Below are 22,316 nucleotides of genomic sequence, written 5' to 3'. Positions count from 1 at the left end.
CGGAACCGGTTGAAAAATAAGGCCAAAACAGAATATAAAGATATCAACGAAACACCTGAAGAGACTAATTTGAAATTTTCTATACTTCTAAACACTAAAAATATACAACAAAATGCATTTAAGGGCTAAAAAAGTGGATTTAGCATGATATGTCCCCTTTAAATAAAGTCTTCAATGAACATAAAGAGTTGTAAGAGAATGAGGCGCATGTGAGATCAGTGTCTCGGTCAGCAGCGTGATTTGCTGGGTGAAGGGGGTCCAAATGAGAGTGGCATTTCCTTCGCTTCTTTTACACCTGAAACTCGACGTCAACGCAGAAAGGGTCACAATAAGAAGTCTGTGAATAATAATGCCACTGATGAACTAGCTGGGTTGCTAAAGCATATGACCGTCTAAAAATATTGTACTGAAATAAAGGAGTCACTGTCCATCTCTGTCTCGCTCAAAGTCACATGAGAGAGCAGTGACTAGTGTCATTGTCCACAAAATACAAAGGAACTGTTGTATCGACGGAGAGCAAAGCCACTAACTGGACAGAGTCATGTTTGTACAGGAATAGCAGGACGACAATTGCTGGGACCAGCAGTTGTACATGTGACATTGAAATAAGCAGTCATGTGCCTTACAGTAAATATGACGAAGACATCTGAATTCGGACTATAAAAGATGAGACCTGGACAGAACTCATTCGCTCTTCCTTGCAATCTCCAATCCGGAACGCCAGCAGTTTTCGGATGCAAGAAGCTTTAAGCCTAGCTATTATTTCTCTGTTAGACTCATGGGCGTCGGAACCATTGTATATGGGTGGGTAAAGACCCACCCACTTTTTAAGACCAATGATATTGGACCCACTTACTTTTACCGTCTCTAATTCAGCGCATTTGTCTTTTCATAGCGCCGTCAGTCAAAATCCATTCCACTTGAGGAATTCCCTTATAAATTAAACTCCGTTTCCGCTGAATAGCTACATTATACTTCTCAACGAGCCGCAACTGACGAAAGTAACCGCCCGTTATACCCTTCCAGCCAAATATTGCGTTGCAAACATCAATAACAGCTTTAAGTTGTCATTGCTGGCAAATGAGCATGGTATTAACGGGATTATCCACGGATAGCTGTGCATTTAATGCACGACGTGGAGGCAAAGAACCGCCCGACGTGAAGTGGAGTTTAGTTTACTTGTTTTAATTTAAAGGCACCAGAATACATATAAATCGTATTTAACAGTTACTCCAGTAAACATTTTTCTGGGGGAGGACCCACCCACTTTTTTTTTTCTTCCGACACCCATGGTTAGACTAGTACTCTGATTATAACCTGTAACAAGTATTCTTTTCATTTTTGATTCTTTTAATAAATATTGTTAAACATTTATTATAATCATCTGACTGGAATTTTTGAGTACGTGTCTCCTTCTATCCGGATCAGGAAGATCCTGGCTGGAGGAAAACGGCAGGAGGGTGAGCATTCTTTTCTGATAAGAAAATCTATGCACTGTGAGATTTGATTGATTATAAAGCCTAACCAAAGAGGCAGCTTATGACAGGGCATTGTTGTATAGCGAACACGGTCCAAGAGTACCTAAAAAGGTAGACTTATACTACGGAGGGGAGATGTATTATATTTATAATCCTTATTATCTTTATAATAAAATACGAGTTTGTAGAGACTGATCACCTAACTCTTAAAGGCATGGCTACAGGATAGGCTCTGTAGTTACCGCGGGATTATCTATACAGTATATCCTGGATAGGATGTAAGATAATTTGGAACGGTATTAATCGTGTAAATCTTTAAAGATTTCTTTACAAGCGGCATATCTTAAAGTGACAGCAGCCACTAATGGTGTTTGTCATTTAAGTTAATCAAAGAACAAAGATAATAGCGGTGTCGAAATTAATCGTTTCTACTATGCATCGCGATGCAGACAAGGACGATTCGGTATTGGTTCAGTAATAGACCATAACTGATTATAATGTACTGATGCTTTTCTGACGTCATTTGTCGCGGTAGCATACAATGGCAGAGGGAGGTGAGATGCGAGTGTGAGAACATCAAAAATGCTCCAACTACTTTAAAAGCCTACATCTGGGCACATTTCGGCTTTTATGACCAACCTGTTAAGCATGACCTGCAGAAGGCACGCGCTGTGCGCGCTCATGTCACGCACAAATAGAATATGCAGGAGGTAATACCACTAACTTGATAAACACTTTAGCCCAGTGGTTCTCAAACTTTTTTGGTCGCGCCCCCCTTTAAACCTTTAAAAAATCTGGCGCCACCCCCCCCCCCCCCCCCCCAAAAATTAAATATATATTTAAATATATATATATATATATATATATATATATATATATATATATATATATATATATATATATATATATAAGCGGAAAGTTTTTTTACAATGAAAAACGTGCAATGATAAACTTACAAGTGTCTATGATTTAGGAAATTATTGAAGGCCTGCTTTCTGTATTTCTCCTTGAAAAATAAAAAATAACAAAATAAAATATAAACGTGCAATGAAAAACAGGAATAGTTTTAATTTGTCATGTCATTGAATCAACAGTAAGAGAGAATAATAAACCAGAACTTTAACTTTTAATTTATAATTAAAATGTAATATATAGCAGCTTTGGAGAGTGCCTCACGAGCTCAGCTTCTGGTTGGTCTTCTCACCAGAGAGCGCACAGCAGCGGAGTGCCGCGTTCACAATAGCAGCTCATGATTCGGTCCGCTGAAGAGTTTTTTTTTTTTCTTTGGCGAGCAACTTCTTTGTTGGGCTTGTTCCAACGGTCTGAAGAACGATTCAGTGTAATTGCCGTTCGTTGCCGCTCTATAAAAGAAGAGCGCTATCACTACCGCTTTCACGCACTTAGACGCCGTAGTAACGTAGCGGCTGTATTTTTTTTATTTTTTTGCTGATCTTCCGCGCCCCCGCTGCAGTAACATTGCGCCCCACACTTTGAGAACCACTGCTTTAGCCGTTTTCACCCCGAGCTGTTAACGCTTGGCAGAGCAGCGGATGAGCTCCAACATCACCCGAATCCTTGTTTCCTTGCTCTACCTTGCATAGCCTGTGTTTTTGACCCTAGTCAGATTCCTTGTTTTATGATCGTTCACTGCCTGCCTTGACCATTGCCTGTGTCTTTTTTGCCGGGCCATTCCGGTTTTATTTCCCAGACATTTATTTCACGTCTTTGCATTTTACGTTGCCTCTCATATTGAGCTACTTGGTCTGAAAATATGAAAGTATGCCTAAAGAGACTGATTCGGATAATCGGATCTCTGCCGCTCACACACAACCACATCATTCTTTTTCTATGGAAGCTGTAAACCGCATTCATCGGTTCTAAAGGCCCGTTCACACCAAGCACGATAACTATAAAGATAACGATAAAGATAACTATATATGCGTCCACACCAACGACCGATAACAGTCTTTTTATTCTAAGCACGCGCGCGCCCGCCCCATTTTAAATGCGCGAGACCTTTAAATTAGCATGGATTCTGATTGCCTGTCAGTGTTTTATCGTTTGACAGCTGGAAAAAAATCGTTCTGAAAGTGATCCCAACGATATCGTTCCTCATATCTTTATCGTTATAGTTGTGGTGTGAACTCTGTTATTCTTTAATATGGAGAACGATTTTTAGAATTATATCTTTATCGTTATCTTTATAGTTATCGTGCTTGGTGTGAACTGGCCTTAACTCTATAGCGACACAAACTCTATGGCGGTTAAACAGAGCACTGCAATAATTTGCCCACACCTTGTGCGTCTGTTCTCTGCGTGCCGTTTTATGTTTTCTTCTGTGCGCGGCTAAGAGGAAACATTGGTCTGAACACAGCAGACAACAACTATAAAGCATTCCACGTTTTTGAGAAAAAAAACAGAGTTTGCTTGAACTATACTCAAAGTTAACCTGTATAGATTTAGAAATTGGCTCTGTGCTACAGGCCTATGTACACATATGCATTAAGCAATGTCCACACACAGACAAATCATTTAAACATAAATGGCCTACTGCAATTTATAGTGGAAGCTGTTTCCCTCCAGGTTAAGCAAGTTTGTGGGAGCTTTAAAAATTAACCTAAAGACCCCTTGTGGTGAAAATCAAGTTTTTAATGTTTATATTTCAGTGTTGTGTTTTTAATATGCTTTGACACCACTGCTGAGTGTTTACTACAGGGGGAATTTAAAAATAGTTATGCAATTAATTTAACCGTTTTACCTGAGTCTCTCCAGTGTACAGTTTGTATTTCCTAATCCGTTCTGGAGTTTCTTCACTCCTGAATCCTGCAGATTATTGTTGCTGATGTCAAGCTCTTTCAGACTGGAGTTTGATCTCAGGACTGTAGCGAGAGCTGAACAGCTTTCCTCTGTTAGACCACACTTACGCAGCCTAAAATGATGAACAGGACAGAGAATTAATACTTATATTTAGTGATCACTAAGAATGTGTGTTTTGGCCAGTGTTTGGTTCATTTGATTGCTTTACAATAATTAAAAATGTACTTTTATGTTAACAGAGTTGCAATGTTTACTTTGGAAAATTATTTGATTATTTCTTTGAGAGAGTACATAAAAATACTGTGTTTTATACATAATAAACCTGAAAAATTATTTAATTTTCTAAGCTAAGATACATGTGTATACAGTGAAAGTCATGTCAGCATTGAAATACAATAATATCACCAAAAATGTAAATATTTAAAAAAGAAAATGTGTTGGAGAATATGTAACATATTTGTATAACATTATATATAAATATATGTGTGTCCAATGTGTCCAAAAATTAAGCAGAAGTAAAAAATTTAATTTTAGCACCAATGTTGTCCTTTTTCATGATAATCTAATCAAATGGACATGTATAAATCAAATTTAAATATAACATGCAGAAATGTAGATGAGTGTTAATACACACTTCAGTTTCTCTAATCTGCATTGTGTATTTTCCAACAGAGGACAGATCTTCTTCATTCCTGAGTTTCCTAGTTTATTCTCACTCAGATCCAGCTCTATCAGGTTTGAATTAAACGCTGAAGTCAGAGCAGCACAACCTTCTGCTGTAATACTGTTATTATTCAGCCTGAAGAGAAACAAAACAAAGACACGAAACATTCTTCAGTTTATCACAAAACATTTTTAATGAACAACAATTATGGTGTCACATGTATGTTCTGTGTTCCCTACTTCATTGTGTATTTGGTTCTGTCCTGTGACCTAGTTTTCCTCAGTCTGTCTATTTAGTCATACATTCACCTGTGTCCTATTATCTCATCGGCTTGTACTCGGCTCCTCAGCAAAAAGCTGAGGATGCAATGCACCTGCTGCTCATTATGTAACCGCGCTGCGAGGCAGAGCAGCTGCTTCAAATCATTGAATGCCAATGTTCGTTGGCTTGTTTAGTTACACTCAAAGTAGATTGACCACTCTAAAGAGATTCCTATTCGTCTGTCACAACGTACGATTCTGTTCCCTCCTTCTGGGAACGAGGGTTTACCATATGTAATAGAGACGTTCTCCTGTGGTTTATATTTGGATTAAAGGCTATTTTGCTTGAATCTTCATGCACATGCGCTTCCTACTAGCAGCAACCGTGACAGATAGTTTTAGTCCATACCAGTTAAATATATTTAACATGTTAAGTATTAAACCAAGGGAAATACTCACATCAGTGTGTTGAGTTTACAGTGTTTATCCTGCAGTAGAGCAGCGATCTGATTCACTCCTGTGTCTTTAAGGTCACGTTCACTCAGATTCAGTTCTCTCAGGAGTAACGGGTTTTCACCCACAATTCCTCTTACATAATCACAGGCTTTATCTGCAGTAGGACTCAAAAACCTATAAAGCCATTAGTGAAATAGCATTTCTGTTAATTATTCATATAAATATAAATTTTTTTTTGTATTATTTCATCACGTCTCACCTCAGTGTCTTGAGTTGACACTTCTGATCCTGTAGTAAATCATCGAGCTCCTTCACTCCTGATTGTCCAGGATCATTTCCTCTGAGATCCAGCTCTATCAGGTGTGAAGGGTTTGATCTCAGAGCTGAAGCCAGAGCTTTATAACCTTCTTCTGTGATACTGCAGTCTGAAAGTCTACAGAAAAGATATTTAAAAAATAAAAAAGTTATACAATTAATATCACTTAAAAAAATGAAATATTAATTATAAATAAAGAAAATAATTTGACAGAGGCATGTTTTTTCCTGTTTCTTTAATTCACTACAGTAACTTAACTTTAATATTTAAATCAAACAATGGTTCATTGAACTCACCTGAGTTTCTCCAGTGTGCAGTTTGTATTTTCTAATCCGTTCTGGAGTTTCTTCACTCCTGAATCCTGCAGATTATTGTTGCTGATGTCAAGCTCTTTCAGACTGGAGTTTGATCTCAGGACTGTAGCGAGAGATGAACAGCTTTCCTCTGTTAGACCACACTTACGCAGCCTAAAATGATGAACAGAAGAGGGAGAATTTACAAACACAAAGGACTTGATTCCAACATAACTGAGAATGGTATTTTTGGTACAAGATGTCTTTAACATAATTTAAATCTACAACACTAAATGTACAATACTCACTCCAGTGTGTTGAGTTTACAGTGTTTATCCTGCAGTAGAGCAGCGATCTGAATCACTCGTGTGTCTCCTAGTTCACGTTCACTCAGGTTCAGTTCTCTCAGGAGTAACGGGTTTTCACCCACTATTGCTTTCACATACTGACAGGCTTTATCTGCAGCAGGATCCAAAAACTTGAAGACCAGTCTTGTAGTCCTAACAAAACTGGTAACATATGTTTAATTAAAATAAATAATTACAAATAAAAATACAGTGCATTCTAAAAATTGGTCGGCAGATTATTTCTCAAGTAGCCTACTGCATGGCTGAAGTAGTTCCGCATTAGGTTTGTTGTCCGCATTACAGTTCTATATGACTATAATTAAAATATTGCTTTAGAATTACATTAAGTGTGAAAATACACTATATCAGTGATTCTCAACCGGTGGGCAGCGGCTATTTCTGAAAATCACGACTCCTGGAGGAGACAGACCCAGCCCTGGCTTTGCTCTGTCCCGTCCACGCTATGTGACTGTGCGTGGACAGAACATAAAGCCTTCGGACCTCAAACCAGCTCTTGGTCTGGCCAGCAGAAGGGAAAGGCTGTCTCCAAGCAGAGGATGGCCCACTGGATAGTCGATGCCATCACCTTGGCTTACCAAGCACAAGACGTGCCTTGCTCGCTCAGGATGCGAGCTCACTCTACAAGAAGTGTTGCATTCTTCTGGGCGCTGGCACATGGCGCCTCGCTGACAGATATTTGTAGTGCTGCGGGCTGGGCAACACTTAACACGTTCGCTAGATTCTATAGTCTACGTGTAGAGCCGGTATCCTCCTGTGTTCTCACCTCAAACGGGTAGAAGTACCGAGAGGCCCGGCTCAATGTTGTCCTGCTGCACCAAAATTGCTCCAGAGAGTCCCTATGGGCAGACCCTGTTGAGTCCCGTCACCCATGGTAGTCGGACGTGTAGAGTGTCCTGCGCAAGGCCTATATTCTGCGGTAAACTTGAGAATCGGGTCAAGGCTGGGTGCCATATGTGTGACCCTAAAGGGATCCCATATGTGTACTTTTCCACGGTTGCTCCTAAACGGAAGCCTGTGTCTTTCCCTTGGGAGAACCCATCTCTTACGAGGTTGTAGTCACCCTAGTAACTTTCATATGTAGTACAACCCTACAGGGTTAGTCCATATGTATATCTCCACATAACTCCTTCAGGGAAGGATGTGGCTTCCGCAGCGTTCTTTTTCCAGTGTGAAAACTTGAAGATGTGATGCACCTGTTGCTCATTATACCCCTGCTGCGAGGCAGAGCAGCAGATTTCAATTAACGCATGTCAATGTGCATAGGCTTGTTTTAGTTACACTCAAAGTAGATTGGCCACTCTAGTGAGATTCCTATTCGTCGGTCACCAAAGTGACGTTACCGTTCCCTCCTTCAGGGAACGACATTTTGCATCGTGGCCGCAGTACCGCTTGGGGTGTGCTTTTTATTCTGCTTTTTTTTCTGATTCTGATTTTTTTTTTTTTTTTACAAGGCAATGCATCAGAGTGTCTTCACTCACCACTATATTTCCTTATGTCGTTTTTAATGCAGAGAGAGAGAGGCGCACTCAAAGCATCAAGTGGAACTGACAGGAGTCTGAGACAGTTTCCCTTACGAAAATTAACAGTTGTTTGTGGTATTGATTACCAGTGGTATAACCACAATAATACCATAGTTAAACTAAAGTTTTTGTAGCAAAACCATGGTTAATTTTGGTTACCATGGAATAACTACAATAACATGTTTTTGTTTGTTTTTGTAGTAAAACCATGGTTAATTTTCATACGGCAGAGTTCTCTTGTGAGTCGATGATGGGCGGGAACAGGCAGAATGGTAGAAGTGCCAATGCACTAATTACAACAAACAATCGTGAGTTCACGCAACAGTTTTGGACACACAGTTAAAGGGGCAGCTAAAATGACAACAGCTTATGGACTTTTGAAGGAACAAAACAAGTGGGTACATGCAAATATTAATCCTTAGAAGTCGTAATACAAAAACAGTCCTCGGCAAAAAGTAAGTATATATCGTATATGTGCGTATGGCCCCGACTACACCACTGCTGAAGATAGAGGAAGTACACTGATATTACCTGCCATATAAAGATTTCTTTCATAGTATTTTAAAGGTCCTTTAGTCATTTCAAAGCTTTTATAAATTTATTTTTGACTGTTTAATTCTCTTTCAGCTAAAAACTATTGCATTTTATTGTCTTAATAACACTTTATTGTCTTAATAACACTCACCTCAGTGTTTTCAGCTTATTCCACCAACTCTGTTGTACATCACAAAGCTCCTTCACTCCTGATTGTCCAGGATCATTTCCTCTGAGATCCAGCTCTATCAGGTGTGAAGGGTTTGATCTCAGAGCTGAAGCCAGAGCTTTATAACCTTCTTCTGTGATACTGCAGTCTGAAAGTCTACAAAACATGAAACTTGAATTAAATGTAACATTGTGTTTTAAATTAAATTATCAGATGAATTATAACTTAAACTGAATCACAATGATCAGTGCACGTAGAAATGTTCATCAAATACAATATTTACAAATTGTCTGTTTTAGTTTTTGTTTAAGTTTTCTTCCCAGTAGACATGTGACAGTATCAAAATAAAAACATTTAAATACTGTTTGACTTCCTTCTCTGTGTCAGGAAGATTCTTCATTCATTTATGCTTCTCCACCGTGTTGGGGTTGTTTACATGAGAGTGAGCATGCCTCTTTAATGCAGCAAATTTTAACTAGGAAATTCTAAAAAATCTAAATTTAAAATCTAAATTTATAATACAGAAACTCTCTTTAATAAAGTTGCAAATATTTTGAAGTGCCCACAACAACAATTATGTGCATGTTCATTACCATACACTTGCACCTGTACTTCCCACTTCCCAGTACATTTCGTTTTAGCACTTTATGGTTAATATATTAACAGATAATAAAATTTTATTAAGGCTGTTACATGTAACACAGTTAACACATTTACAGTGGGGGAAATAATGATTTGATCCCCTGCTGATTTTGTAAGTTCGCCCACTTACAAAGAAATGAAGGGTCTATAATAATATGGTAGGTTTATTTGAATGGATAGAGACAGAATATCAACCAAAAAATCCAGAAAAACACATAATATAAAGGTTGTAAATTGATTAGCATTTGATCGAGTGAAATAAGTATTTGATCTCCAATCAACCAGCAAGAATTCTGCCTCCCACAAATTGGTTTTGTGCCCATGTGAAACACAGATTAGTCCTGTCACTTTAAGAAAGTACTACTAGCGCAGTGGACACCTGTCCACAGAATCTGTATCTTCCATTCCAACCTCTCCACCACCATGGGCAAGACCAAAGAGCTGTCAAATGTCAGGGACCAGATTGTAGACCTGTACAAGGCTGGAATGGGCTACAAGACCATCAGCAAGAAGCTTGGTGAGAAGGAGACTTTTGTTGGTGTGATTATTCGGAAATAGAAGAAACACAAAATGAAAAAATCAATCGCCCTCGGTCTGTAGCTCCATGCAAGATCTCGCCTCATGAGGTAAGGATGATCATGAGAAAGGTGAGGGATCAGCCCAGAACTACACGGGAAGAGCTTGTTAATGATCTCAAGGCAGTTGGGAGTACAGTTACCAAGCAAACCATTGGTAACCATTGGCAACGGATTGAAATCCTTCAGCGCCCACAAGGTCCCCCTGCTCAAGAAGGCACATGTTCAAGCCCATCTGAAGTTTGCCAATAAACATCTAATGATTCAGAGAAGCTTGGGAGAAAGTGCTGTGGTCAGATGAGACCAAAATTGAGCTCTTTGGCATCAACTCAACTCGCCGTGTTTGGAGGAAGAGAAATGCTCACTATGACCCCAAGAACACCATCCCTACAGTCAAGCACGGAGGTGGAAACATCATGCATTAGGGCTGTTTCTGTGGTAAAGGTACAGGACGACTTCACTGTATTGAGGGGCCGATGGACAGGGCCATGTACCGTCCTTCAGCCAGAACACTGAAGATGGGTCGTGGATGGGTCTTCCAGCATGACAATGACCCAAAACATACCTCCAAGGCAACAAAGGAGTGGCTCAAGAAGAAGCACATTAAGGTCTTGGAGGGGCCTAGCCAGTCTACAGACTTTAATCGTATCGAAAATCCGTGGAGGAATCCAAACCTTTGAGTTGCCAAGCGACAGCCGAGAAACTATTAGGATTTTGAGAGCATCTGTAAAGAGGAGTGGACCAAAATCCCTCCTGAGATGTGTGCAAACCTGATGACCAACTACAAGAAACGTCTTACCTCTGTGCTTGCCAACAAAGGTTTCTCCACCAAGTACTAAGTCATGTTTTGCTTGGGGATCAAATACTTATTTCACTCACTGAAATGCTATGCAGTGTTATTTTATTAGGGGTACAGGAAAAAGAGAAACAGGTTGATAACATAAAGTTAAAAAAAAAATCATTAAGAAGGATCTGTACCACATTAAAGCTACAATATGTAATTTCTTTCACAGCTAGGGGTCGCTAACCTATTACAATTACAAAGGCGTAGGTTGATAATGCAGTGAATAAGCAGAATCATGGAACTTGTAGTCATGCCGATGGATCTAATAATGTTTATGGATGAGTGAATACATTCATGTTTTTTAACATGACTGTGGTATGAAGCAGGGCGTGATTGCTAATGAGAGACAGATATCAGCGCCACACGCGTGTCCCGCGGATATAAAGGAATGAGGACATTTCATTCTACCAAACTACCCACAAGTGCTGAATAATACTCACACAGGTCAGTTTATTTGACAAATTAAACTTGTGAGGTAACGCAGCGCTGTTTTACTTGCTCTACATTATCACACTAAACTGCATTGAGTGTGTTGAAAGTTATAATGTTATTCTATGTGTTAGTTTGTTGGCTGTATGAGACTAGCAGTAAGCTCGATCAACATTAGATTAACATACTGATCATATTCTAACATTTCATCATGTTGAGCTATATGACATTGATTAGTTTTAAGAACATTTGCTCAGCTGTCTAATAAAGTACATGCAAGAGCGGCATCTCTGTCAAGTCGTGACTCGTGAAGCTCTGTCAAGTCTAAAGGCCCTTTCACACCGGATGCGTAATGAAAAAGCGAAACGAAAAAGCGAATAGTTCGCGTCAAAACCATTCACATCAGCTGCAACGCGAATTTGCAACGTTCAGAGCTTCAACATTCCAAAACTTTTGCGCCGACAGCTGAGAAAACATGGACACTTCATCATCATTATCATCCAGTGAAGACGAGCTTTTCATTTTCTTTAAAAGACAGAAAAGAAGGTTTTGGGTGCACCCGATCTTACAGAACAGAGAGTCTGAAGGGGAGTATGCTAATGTCCACTTTTAGTTTCCTTTTCCGCTCTCCTTTTTCTCACATAGGTGTCCCTGAGGGTTTTCCACAGTTTTTTTGCATCTTCAACTAAACACAGTGCGTTTTGTAATGTCAATACACATTACATGTAACACGAGAAGTAAAAAGTTAAAATCATTCGACTAGAAACTGTAGATATCACACAAAGAATGTATAGTATACTAAAAGCAGCCCTAAATAGTCTCACTACATTTTGTTACATGTTCAAAGTAAACACGGTCTCTGTCTCTATCTTTGACGATAATAGTGTTTGCTTTCTATCCCAAATGTAGTTTAGCCTGCTAGCCTACACAGCACAGGACTATACAACGACTAAAACTATCACACAACACACTCACAGTCGAGATAACCGAGTTGGTTGACAATGCTACGCCACACATTGTCTTTCAAATCGTTGTCCTTGTAGTTTGTGATTGGCTGAAGCCTTTTCTGTCGGCGCAAAAGTAAAAAAAAAATCGACATCGCAGCGGAAAAAATAAAAGTCGTTTTTCCGCCACAGCACATTCGCGTTCGGTGTGGAAGCACTCATTACACAAACAGCTGATAAAAAAATAAAACCATCGCGCGAATTATTTGTGCGTCAAAATCGCGTCCAGTGTGAAAGGACCTTAAGTTAGTCGCGGACGCTAGCTCTCGGCATCTCAAAAACGCCACGCCAATATTGATCTTCGTTTTAGTTCTCCTTTTGTCCCAAAGTCTGCTTGCCATGGTTGAACGAAACAACAACAGCGTGAGCATGCCGCTAGATGTAACGCAGTTGTCCATGTCTGTCGCCATGGTTACTATGCCAGTACGAGTGGAAACCAGGGATAACGCGGATATTATGTCATTGACAGGTGACGAGTTACAAGGAACGGGCACTATTTAAAATTGTGAATTGCTCTGAATTTACAAATTCTTGGAAACATTTAGGATAATGTAAGCACACAATTGAAATAAATATATAACACTGTGCAAGTGGTTTTTGGATATTTAGATACTTAAAATTCTTACATATTGTACCTTTAAACACACTTTTGTGTATTCATGTTTGATATAATATATTGTTTATAAAAACTAAATACAAAATTTGACAACTTTAAACTTAATTTGTGGCATTTTTGTGTCTACTTTTAAAGTCACAAAATATTTTTCAATTTAGTTATTTTAGTTTTTTCCCAATTGTGTAATATTTTCTTACCAGTAATAAAAATCCTTTAAGTTTACATTTTAGTTTTTGTTAGAGATAACACCACTGTTACGGAAAAAAATGGTAGTTTAGTATCCAGTTCTCATTATTAACTAACAGCTAATTACTAGTTGCATATTACTAGGATATTGTCTGTTTATTAGTACTTATAAAGCACATATTATTGCCTTATTCTGCAATAATTCTACATCCCATAATCCTACCCATAGCTAAACTTAAATGCTACTACAACTACCTTACTAACTATTAATAAGAAGTAATTAGGATTTTATTGAGGCAAAACTCGTAGCTAATATTTAATAATGACTATTGGACTCTAAACTGTGTGACCCAAAAGCTGAGTATTCTTCCATTTTTTTGCACTTCAGGAGGAAAGCTGATTCAGTAAATATATAATATCCCTGTGATTGCTGTGGTGTTGAGTGTCTCTGATGGTGAACTGAACTCACTTAAGAATCTTCAGTGTTGATTTCTTCAGTCCCTTACAGATCTCTTTGACTCCAGAGTCCAGCAGACGGCTGTTGTTCAGGTTCAGCTCTTTCAGTTTGGTTTTAGAGGAGAGAACAGTAGCTAGAACTGAACAGATTTTCTCTGTCAGATCACAATTATTCAGCCTAAACACAGAAACAGCATTATTTATTATTCAGCACATATTCAACACACATCAGATCAACAGCTCTTCATATCTGCTCACATATGTGACTGACAGTCTTTTATAATACACAACAAACAGAAGTTATAATGAATAAGATCACATTGACTCACTTCATTTTCTCCACTTTGCTATGAGAGTCCATCAAAAGAGCAGAGAGCTTCTCTACATCCAGATCTCCTAATTTATCTTCACTCAGATCCAGTTCTGTCAGTAATAATGGACTTTTACCCAGAACTTTAGTGAGATAGTCACACGCTTCCTGTGCAGCAACACTTTTCAAAAACCTACAGGAAATAGAAAATTTAGATTTGATAATTGAAAATAAAAGAAAAAACTAATTTAGATATAAAATAAAATATATCTTTGTTAAATAATGTTGTTAGAGCAACTGCATTTTTGCAGCTCCCATCCTCCTTATGGATCCAATAAAGCAATAAAATATGGCAATGTGTAGAATGTGTTAAAGTCATAGTTTTGGTAAATATTTCCAGTTTTGCTGAATTGTAATTCAGTAAATTCCTTTTCATGCCATTCTAATTCTGCATTGGCCATTTGTCACATCTACTGAGCTGCACACCTCTGACTCTGTCTGTGGCTTATTTAGAAAAATCAAAGGCTTTTCTCACCTGATGTTCTTTAATTTACAGCATTCAAGCCCCAGTAAATCTTTGAGCTCCTTCACTCCTGATTGTCCAGGATCATTTCCTGTGAGATCCAGCTCTATCAGATTTGAGTTTGATTTCAGAGATGAGGTCAAACTTTTATATCCTTCTTCAGTGATACTGCAGCCTGAAAGACTATACATATACATACAAAAACATATACATGTTAAGTACTGCAACCAATGTCTTATTGACAACACCTGCTTCATTTGCATTTCTACATGTTTCATAAAATATTTAAAGTTTTCAGACTGAAATTAAAATGATTAACTGAAACTGATTTTTTCAGTTAATCTAATCAAATGGACATTTATAAATATATGTTATCATGCAGAAATGAAGATAAATGAATACACACTTCAGTTTCTCTAATCTGCATTGTGTATTTTCCAACAGAACACAGATCTTCTTTATTCCAGAGTTTCCTAGTTTATTCTCACTCAGATCTAGCTCTATCAGGTTTGAAGGGTTTGAATTAAACGCTGAAGTCAGAGCAGCACAACCTTCTGCTGTAATACTGTTATTATTCAGCCTGAAGAGAAGAGAAAAAAGAAAGGAAGGTCTCCTCAGGGTTTTTTTCTGCAAAAACACATCTACAGTAACAGAAGGGTTTTCATTGTCAAAGAGAGTGGGCCTACTTTCTTAAAGAACATGCATTTCAATAACACAGCAAAACTAGCAAAATGTAAGTAAAAACTTCTTAAGCAATTAAGTAAACAATCAGTGTAAAATCTAAGCAAATCATGAGCAATGAGACAAACACAACAGAACAGAGACTTTTTATTTTTCAGGTAGGAAATACTACATGTAAAAAATAAGGAAAAGAAATACTACAAAAATGTAATCAAATCATAAAATAAAATAAACAGCATAGTCTGCATGAATGAATTATTGCTACAAAAGTTTTTCAGTCAGTTAATTTTGTTTGGTTAACATTAAGGACACAGAGAGCAGCAGGTAGGCTCTATTAAAAGTTGTCACCTAATGCACGGATTCAATATATTGATTTACATCTGATTTTACAACTGTTTACGCTCACTTAAGACATAACCAACAAGGTTTACCTGGATACTTGCCAAGTCAGGCATTTTGACAAACAGTGTATATTGTAAAACTATACTGTACTATTGTACAAGTGTGTACTGAATATTAATGATGGATGGATTGTGGGAATCTATGTTTTGATCATCATTCTGAATCTGATCCAGATGTAATCTTTGGGCCTGTTTACACCTGGTCAGTTCTTGTGTTTTACTGATCGGATATCTGATTTATCAAAACGATTCCATTTAAACTTGGTCACATAAATGTGTCTCCGCAAAACAGATATAAATCTGATCTTCAATTCCCGCGCTATATGCAGATTTAATGGAGTTTACGTCACCGAAAACAACAAATATTAATTTCTTTTTTTAAATAAAAGCAGAAGGTCCGTTTTTTTTTTTTTTCTTTCTAGGGATACATTGTCTATTCAGATATTCATGCAACAAAATATTCTCGGGGCCATTAAAGTGTGGTGAAAATGATAAAAAATGGTGGCAACTTTTCAACAAAAGATGAAAATAGTCAAGTCTTTAAAAAAAAAGAGAAAAATGGTCAAGTGCAATGGGCTATGCAAGGGAACTGAATTTGGTGCTCGCATGCTGTCATGCTTTGTGTGTGTGCACACAGGGGGCCACCTGTAAGCTTATGAGTACAGAATGTAGTTCTCTTTTACAGTTTATTGCACTTTTAATAACTTATCAATCATGTTTCACTATTTTCTAGCTCATGTTAACTTTAATTAACCCTGCGCTCTGCAGATACACTAACTTAAAGTGATATAAAATATATATCAAAATCTCTATGGATTGAAACTTGTCGCTCAGGATGTGTGATACTGACAAAAAAAAACAGTCCATCTCAATATTTTCAGGGATTTTATTGATAGCAGTGACAGAAATCACTTTTCAAATGTTTAAATAGATTTTTACCTTTTATGGGCATTTTAGCATTATGAAGCATTTTTTTCTAACCTAATTAAATGTGTGCATCATATTTTGCATTAAATTCTTACATTTAATCAATGAAGTCAATTAGAATAATAAGACAAAATGGCTGTTACCAAGAAAATTAAATCAGTATCAACAAAATTCATCTTTGGAATGCAAACACAGAAGCTGCATCTGAAGTGACATTTAGATGCATTTACACAGAGTTTAATGCAACTCAGTGGGACATGAATACATTTAACCTGCAGTTACAAATGCATAAATAATATTTTGATGTTTTAAACATAAAACACTGAATAATGATATTTGAAATTGTTAATAAAAATGAAAAGATACTTTTAATTGTGAATTAAAACAGCTAGTAGGTGGCAGAAATTCACTGTTAATGAGTGAGTCATTGCAATTCAGCTGATTCATTCAGACATACAGCAGCATTTTTGTCCCCTTATCTTGAATTTTGGGGAAATCTAAATGCATTTTAATAGACCAAATATAGATAAATATATATAAAACAGACTAATGACACTCTAAATGCGCACTCGCACTGGTCTAACCTACTAGAATACATCACGTTTCTGTGCACTCTATGGGACATATCATACACACGGCGCAATGCAGCGCCAGGCGTTAAGCAAGTGTTTTTTGCTAGTTTCTGCCCAATGCAGTTATCATTTTCATGTCCTGCCCCACGTTGTTTAAATAGCAAATGCATTTGCGCACATCTGTGAGCCCATGGGCTGCTGGTCTGAAAACAAGGTGTGTTCAGGCACATTGTTGGCACGTTGCTATTTTGAGGCAACTGAAAACGACTGCGCCATTGACCAACTGAAACCTGTTCTGAAGTCAATGGCGAAGTATTTATTTTGTTATTTAAAGAGCGCGTTAGTAATGTGCGCCTATAGGCGGGTCCACAACGCATGTACACTGTGCTTGTGCTTATTACACACACAGGGACACGCAGCAGCACACAAACATGCCAAATATTAAAAATAACAGGATTACAATGTAAAAGATTAATATTGTGTACATAAAGATATGGTGGAATCTGGCTTGTCCCGTAGATGGTCTGCTTGCGTGCAGTGGATCTGGATATGCCCTAAGTGCACTTGCGCCGTGCGCTTTAGACCATGTGCTTAGATCGTTAAAATAGGGCCCTATGAGAGTGCTTTTGTTGTGGCTCTGTGGCCAGTTGCATGAAAATAGCTGTTAAGTTAAAACTGTCTTAAAGCTAGTCTGGTCAACCAGCAATTAGCTATGGCTAATCAGTCTTAATTTTCAGAATTAGACCAATCTACCTTTTTATGTAACTGGCTTAAAGAGATGATCAGTCTTAAAGAAAAAAATTAGATGACTAATTTGTAAGGCTAGTCTAAGCACTTTAGGCAAGCGGCCACTGATCTATATGATGGCTCAGTTAATCTTAGAATAATCTACAATGTCAGTATTTTGAAAATGTAATATTAGGCTAAATAGTATATTGTTTTAAAGATGCTTTGTAAAGTATAAAACAATGTAAAATACTTACATTAGTTTGTTGAGTTTACAGTGTTTATCCTGCAGTAACGCAGCGATCTGATTCACTCCTGTGTCTCCTAGTTCATGTTTACTCAGATTCAGTTCTCTCTGGAGTAACGGGTTTTTACCCACAATTCCTCTCACATACTCACAGGCTTCATCTGCATCACGACTCAAAAACCTGCAGAAGGGAAGATAAAGCAGGACTTAATTCAGTTTTTAACAAACCGTAGTATTTTTTTTAAATAATAGTCTAATGTTAATCCTTGTTAACTTTGACAACAACAAAGGTTATGCAGTTTACTGCATTACTGAATTTACAGCCACTTTTCCACTTTTGGGCCAAACTGTTCTAAGAACAATAAGAAACCGTTCCAGTAATATTTCCACTTGATCCTGGTTTGGCACAGCACAACTACAAACTGTTCTCAGGCCGGAGTACTCAGCACGATTGTCTAACTGTGCTGAACCATGTAGGTAGAATGTGGGTAGTGACGTCAGCAGAATTGACGGTTCGCAAAGACCCGCCCCCTTTAGTTACTGTTGCTGTATCCGACAATGAAATAGCAACTCTCTCGCCACATATCATGGCATGCCACTCTCTCGCCACACATCATGTTCTCACGCAGTGAAAAATACATCACGGAGCACAGAGGACACTGACAACGCGCCGACAGACAGGACAGAGACGGATACTTTGGTAACACTTTACGGTAAGGGTACATGAATTATCATGAATTCATGTATAAATTCATGCATGAATTATTTATGCATGCATGAATTTATACATGAATTCATGATAATTCATGTACCCTTACCGTAAAGTGTTACCGATACTTTTTATATAAAACAAAGTCTCATCTTTCAAATTTAGTAATTTTTAAAGAAATTTAAACAATAAATATCGTTTTGTGTCTCTTTAATGTGTCTGACAGATCGCTGTAGTGCCTCAGTTAAAGCTGCTCGTGAACAGATCATCTCTTCCTTCTAGTTATTTTATAGCATCAAATAAACATGAATGAACATCTGAAAGAATGTTGTTTCAACTGCGGAAATCCGTCAGTACACTCCGTTTTTCAAGTTCAAATCCACGGACGTTAATTAACTCTCCTGACTGCTTTGTCGGACAAAATGGCGGATTCAGCGGATTGCGGATTATGATTGGTCAGATAGCCTGTCAATCAAACTTAAGCAAGGAGAACAGTTTGGCTAGACGGTGGAAAAGAGGCATAAAATTCACCTGTATGTCATTTATTTTGTATTATTTCATCACGTCTCACCTCAGTGTCTTGAGTTGACACTTCTGATCCTGTAGTAAATCATCGAGCTCCTTCACTCCTGATTGTCCAGGATCATTTCCTATGAGATCCAGCTCTATCAGGTGTGAAGGGTTTGATCTCAGAGCTGAAGCCAGAGCTTTATAACCTTCTTCTGTGATACTGCAGTTTGAAAGTCTAGAACAGGAATGAAAATGTTACGTGATTAATTCATTATTATAGCAATTCCAGAAATGAAAGTTTACTTGTAAGTCAGATTACTTTTTTCATGCAATGAATAAAACAATGTATTACTTTTTAAATTCAAAACAAACTATCAGAGTTACTTTTTTCAAATAAGCATGTTACTCTGCATATTATTTGTACAAATAACAAAATACAAACTAAACTTAGTTTCAGTCAGAAACTGATGACTAAATACGTAAACAAACTAAAGGCCCAGTGTTGCACATCATCTCACCTGAGTTTCTCCAGTTTACAGTTATTTTTCAGTCCATCAGAGAGCAGCTTCACTCCTGAATCCTGCAGATTATTATTACTCAGGTCAAGATCCTTCAGAATGCTGGAGTCTGAACTGAGAACTGAAGCCAGAGCTGAACAGCTTTCTTCTGTTAGATCACACTTGCTGAGCCTGATAATAATAATTGAACAACATCAATAATGAAGATACATAATACCATTAATTGCATGAAAAATACTACCATGAGAAGTTGACCAAAATGTATGGTGTTCCAGCTCTAAACAAATAAATCAGACGCTAAAATCCTGCAATGATTATATAGCATCAACAGAATCACTGTTTTACACACAGCCACCATGCAGTAAATTCAGAGTTAAGATACAGATCCACACATGGTGATCTGAATATTCAAATCTGCCTTTTAAACTGTTACAAGTATAGAATGTGTTTTCCATAATTCAATGAATTGACCACTTACAGTGAGCTGTTACATATTTTTGTTTTCAAATAATGTCTCAGTAATTTCCAGTGATGTGATATTGTTCATGTGCTGTGGTCACCTAGTTCCTAAAATGCCACATGCAAATCTGGATTTTTCAGAGATAGGAGAGTTGTTTATGGAGTTGGTTGTATGATATGGTTGTAAAAAAAAACTGTCCTCATGCATGAGCCTTTAATGAGCAGAACATGGAAGTACTAGTGCAAGTTGTCCATAACTTTTTCTTTAGGCCTTACTAGAAAAGGTACACAAGCATCTCTTTTACATAAACCTCTGTTTACCACCTTTCTGTGGACAACAATAATGCATTGCAAGTTAAATCCAGCAAATAACACTGAAATTTGGCAGATTTTATATTTATATTTTTAAATACAAATATTTATAATTGTAAATTAAATCAAATCTGAGTTGAAGACAGGCTTTTGCAAAAAAAACTAAAACAAATAATAATAATAATAATTGACAAAAGACAAGGGGAACAGAACATCCAGTGTGTCATATTCCTGTGATTTCTGTGGTGTTGAGTGTAGCTGATGGTGAAATGTACTTACTCAAGTATCTTCAGCTCACACACAGGATTCTTCAGTCCCTCACAGATCTCTTTGACTCCAGAGTCCAGCAGACGGCTGTTGTTCAGGTTCAGCTCTTTCAGGATGGTTTTAGAGGAGAGAACAGTAGCTAGAACTGAAGCTGAGCTTTTCTCTGTCAGCTCACAATTATTCAGCCTAAACACAGAAACAGCATTATTTATTATTCAGCACATATTCACCACACATCAGATCAACAGCTCTTCATATCTGCTGACACGTGACTGACAGTCATTTACAATCAATTAACAGAGAAGTTATAATGTATAAATCACACTGACTCACTTGATTTTCTCCACTTTGCTATGAGAGTCCATCAAAAGAGCAGAGAGCTTCTCTCCATCCAGATCTCCTAATTTATCTTCACTCAGATCCAGTTCTGTCAGCAATAATGGACTTTTACCCAGAACTTCAGTGAGACAGTCACACGCTTCCTGTGCAGCATCAGTTTTCAAAAACCTACAGGAAATAGAAGATAATTTTTTGGACAAATGTTTAGACATAAGATATTGTTTTGTTTCTGCTGCTTTGTTTGCGATCAAGACCGGTGACGTAAGTGATAATGAGCATCACCTGCAAGCCACACCGGGCCTGAAGGACAAGAGAGGACAAAAAAAACATATAGTACTTTTACTAGCTTTACAGCTAAACTTTTACTAGTACTTTTACAGCTAAAAACCCATGAAGAGTTATTGTGTAAATGGTCAAGACAGCAGCAGGAATGCCTCCATCATACACACAAAGATCTGCTACAAAGAGACATGGTTCTGACACCTGTTCCTAACTGTAATGGAAAACATTGCGAATTCTTGAGCATTCTGCACTTTTTAGGGTTGCATCTTGGTGACATCATGTCTTGTTTTTAGTTTGTTTAGATATATTTGGCCCGTGTTGTGTTCATGTACAGTACTGTAACAAACGAATTGCACCAAAGTTAGTTTGGAAGTGGACCAAGACCCACCTTTCCATCATCTCCGTCCGCTTGTTTGGTGTGCACCAGGGTAAAGATTACATTGTTCACACTTCAATCGCACCAGGGTTTACTTTAATCCAAACTTGTGTTCAGAAATGTATGTGTGCAATTTAATCCACAGAAGAAAAAAAATGCTTTCCCTTTGGAATGGTGTTTCTTCTCATTCTTCTAATGGCTTGGGTAGAACATCCTGAAAGCTTGGATAGGTAACGTTTTTCAAAATGTTGTTATACTGGCCAAAAGTCTTGTCACATCCTTAAAGCAATCAATAATTAAAGTGTTCTAAAGTGCTCTATATTTATCTTCTTTGGAAGTCTTTTTAGACACTAAAATTTTCAGACCAATTTCATTTGGTCCGAATGAAATTATTGGGTGTCCTACCTGCCTGTGGGTTTTAATGGGTTTTTGATTAAATGCTTGAAATAATATCTGTGGTAAACACAACCTCAATATATTTTCATATTTTAATTCTACAATATAAATAACATCAGTAATACCCTCTTGTG

The 22,316-nt window shown here is 37.6% G+C and overlaps 1 protein-coding gene across 1 annotated transcript in view; it reads right to left on the bottom strand.

Annotated features, from left to right (window-relative positions):
• The window catches only part of LOC311291140 (uncharacterized protein), a gene marked incomplete at its 5' end in the record, with an annotated part of 32,862 nt that extends 14,539 nt beyond the window's left edge, over nucleotides 1-18,323 (bottom strand). The window contains 11 exons of the mRNA XM_084410013.1: nucleotides 4,237-4,407; nucleotides 4,930-5,094; nucleotides 6,288-6,458; nucleotides 6,593-6,784; nucleotides 8,858-9,031; nucleotides 13,641-13,805; nucleotides 13,957-14,130; nucleotides 14,473-14,643; nucleotides 14,867-15,040; nucleotides 18,025-18,195; nucleotides 18,319-18,323. Of these exons, the coding sequence (XP_084266139.1) occupies nucleotides 4,237-4,407; nucleotides 4,930-5,094; nucleotides 6,288-6,458; nucleotides 6,593-6,784; nucleotides 8,858-9,031; nucleotides 13,641-13,805; nucleotides 13,957-14,130; nucleotides 14,473-14,643; nucleotides 14,867-15,040; nucleotides 18,025-18,195; nucleotides 18,319-18,323 (1,733 nt within the window). The remainder of the gene's footprint in view (nucleotides 1-4,236; nucleotides 4,408-4,929; nucleotides 5,095-6,287; nucleotides 6,459-6,592; nucleotides 6,785-8,857; nucleotides 9,032-13,640; nucleotides 13,806-13,956; nucleotides 14,131-14,472; nucleotides 14,644-14,866; nucleotides 15,041-18,024; nucleotides 18,196-18,318) is intronic.
• Between the last annotated feature and the right edge of the window lie 3,993 nt (nucleotides 18,324-22,316).

Source organism: Rutilus rutilus (genome assembly GCF_951802725.1).
Source record: "Rutilus rutilus genome assembly, chromosome: 5".
NCBI classification, from domain to species: Eukaryota; Metazoa; Chordata; class Actinopteri; order Cypriniformes; family Leuciscidae; genus Rutilus; species Rutilus rutilus.
This window is presented reverse-complemented; position numbering and strand designations above follow the sequence as displayed.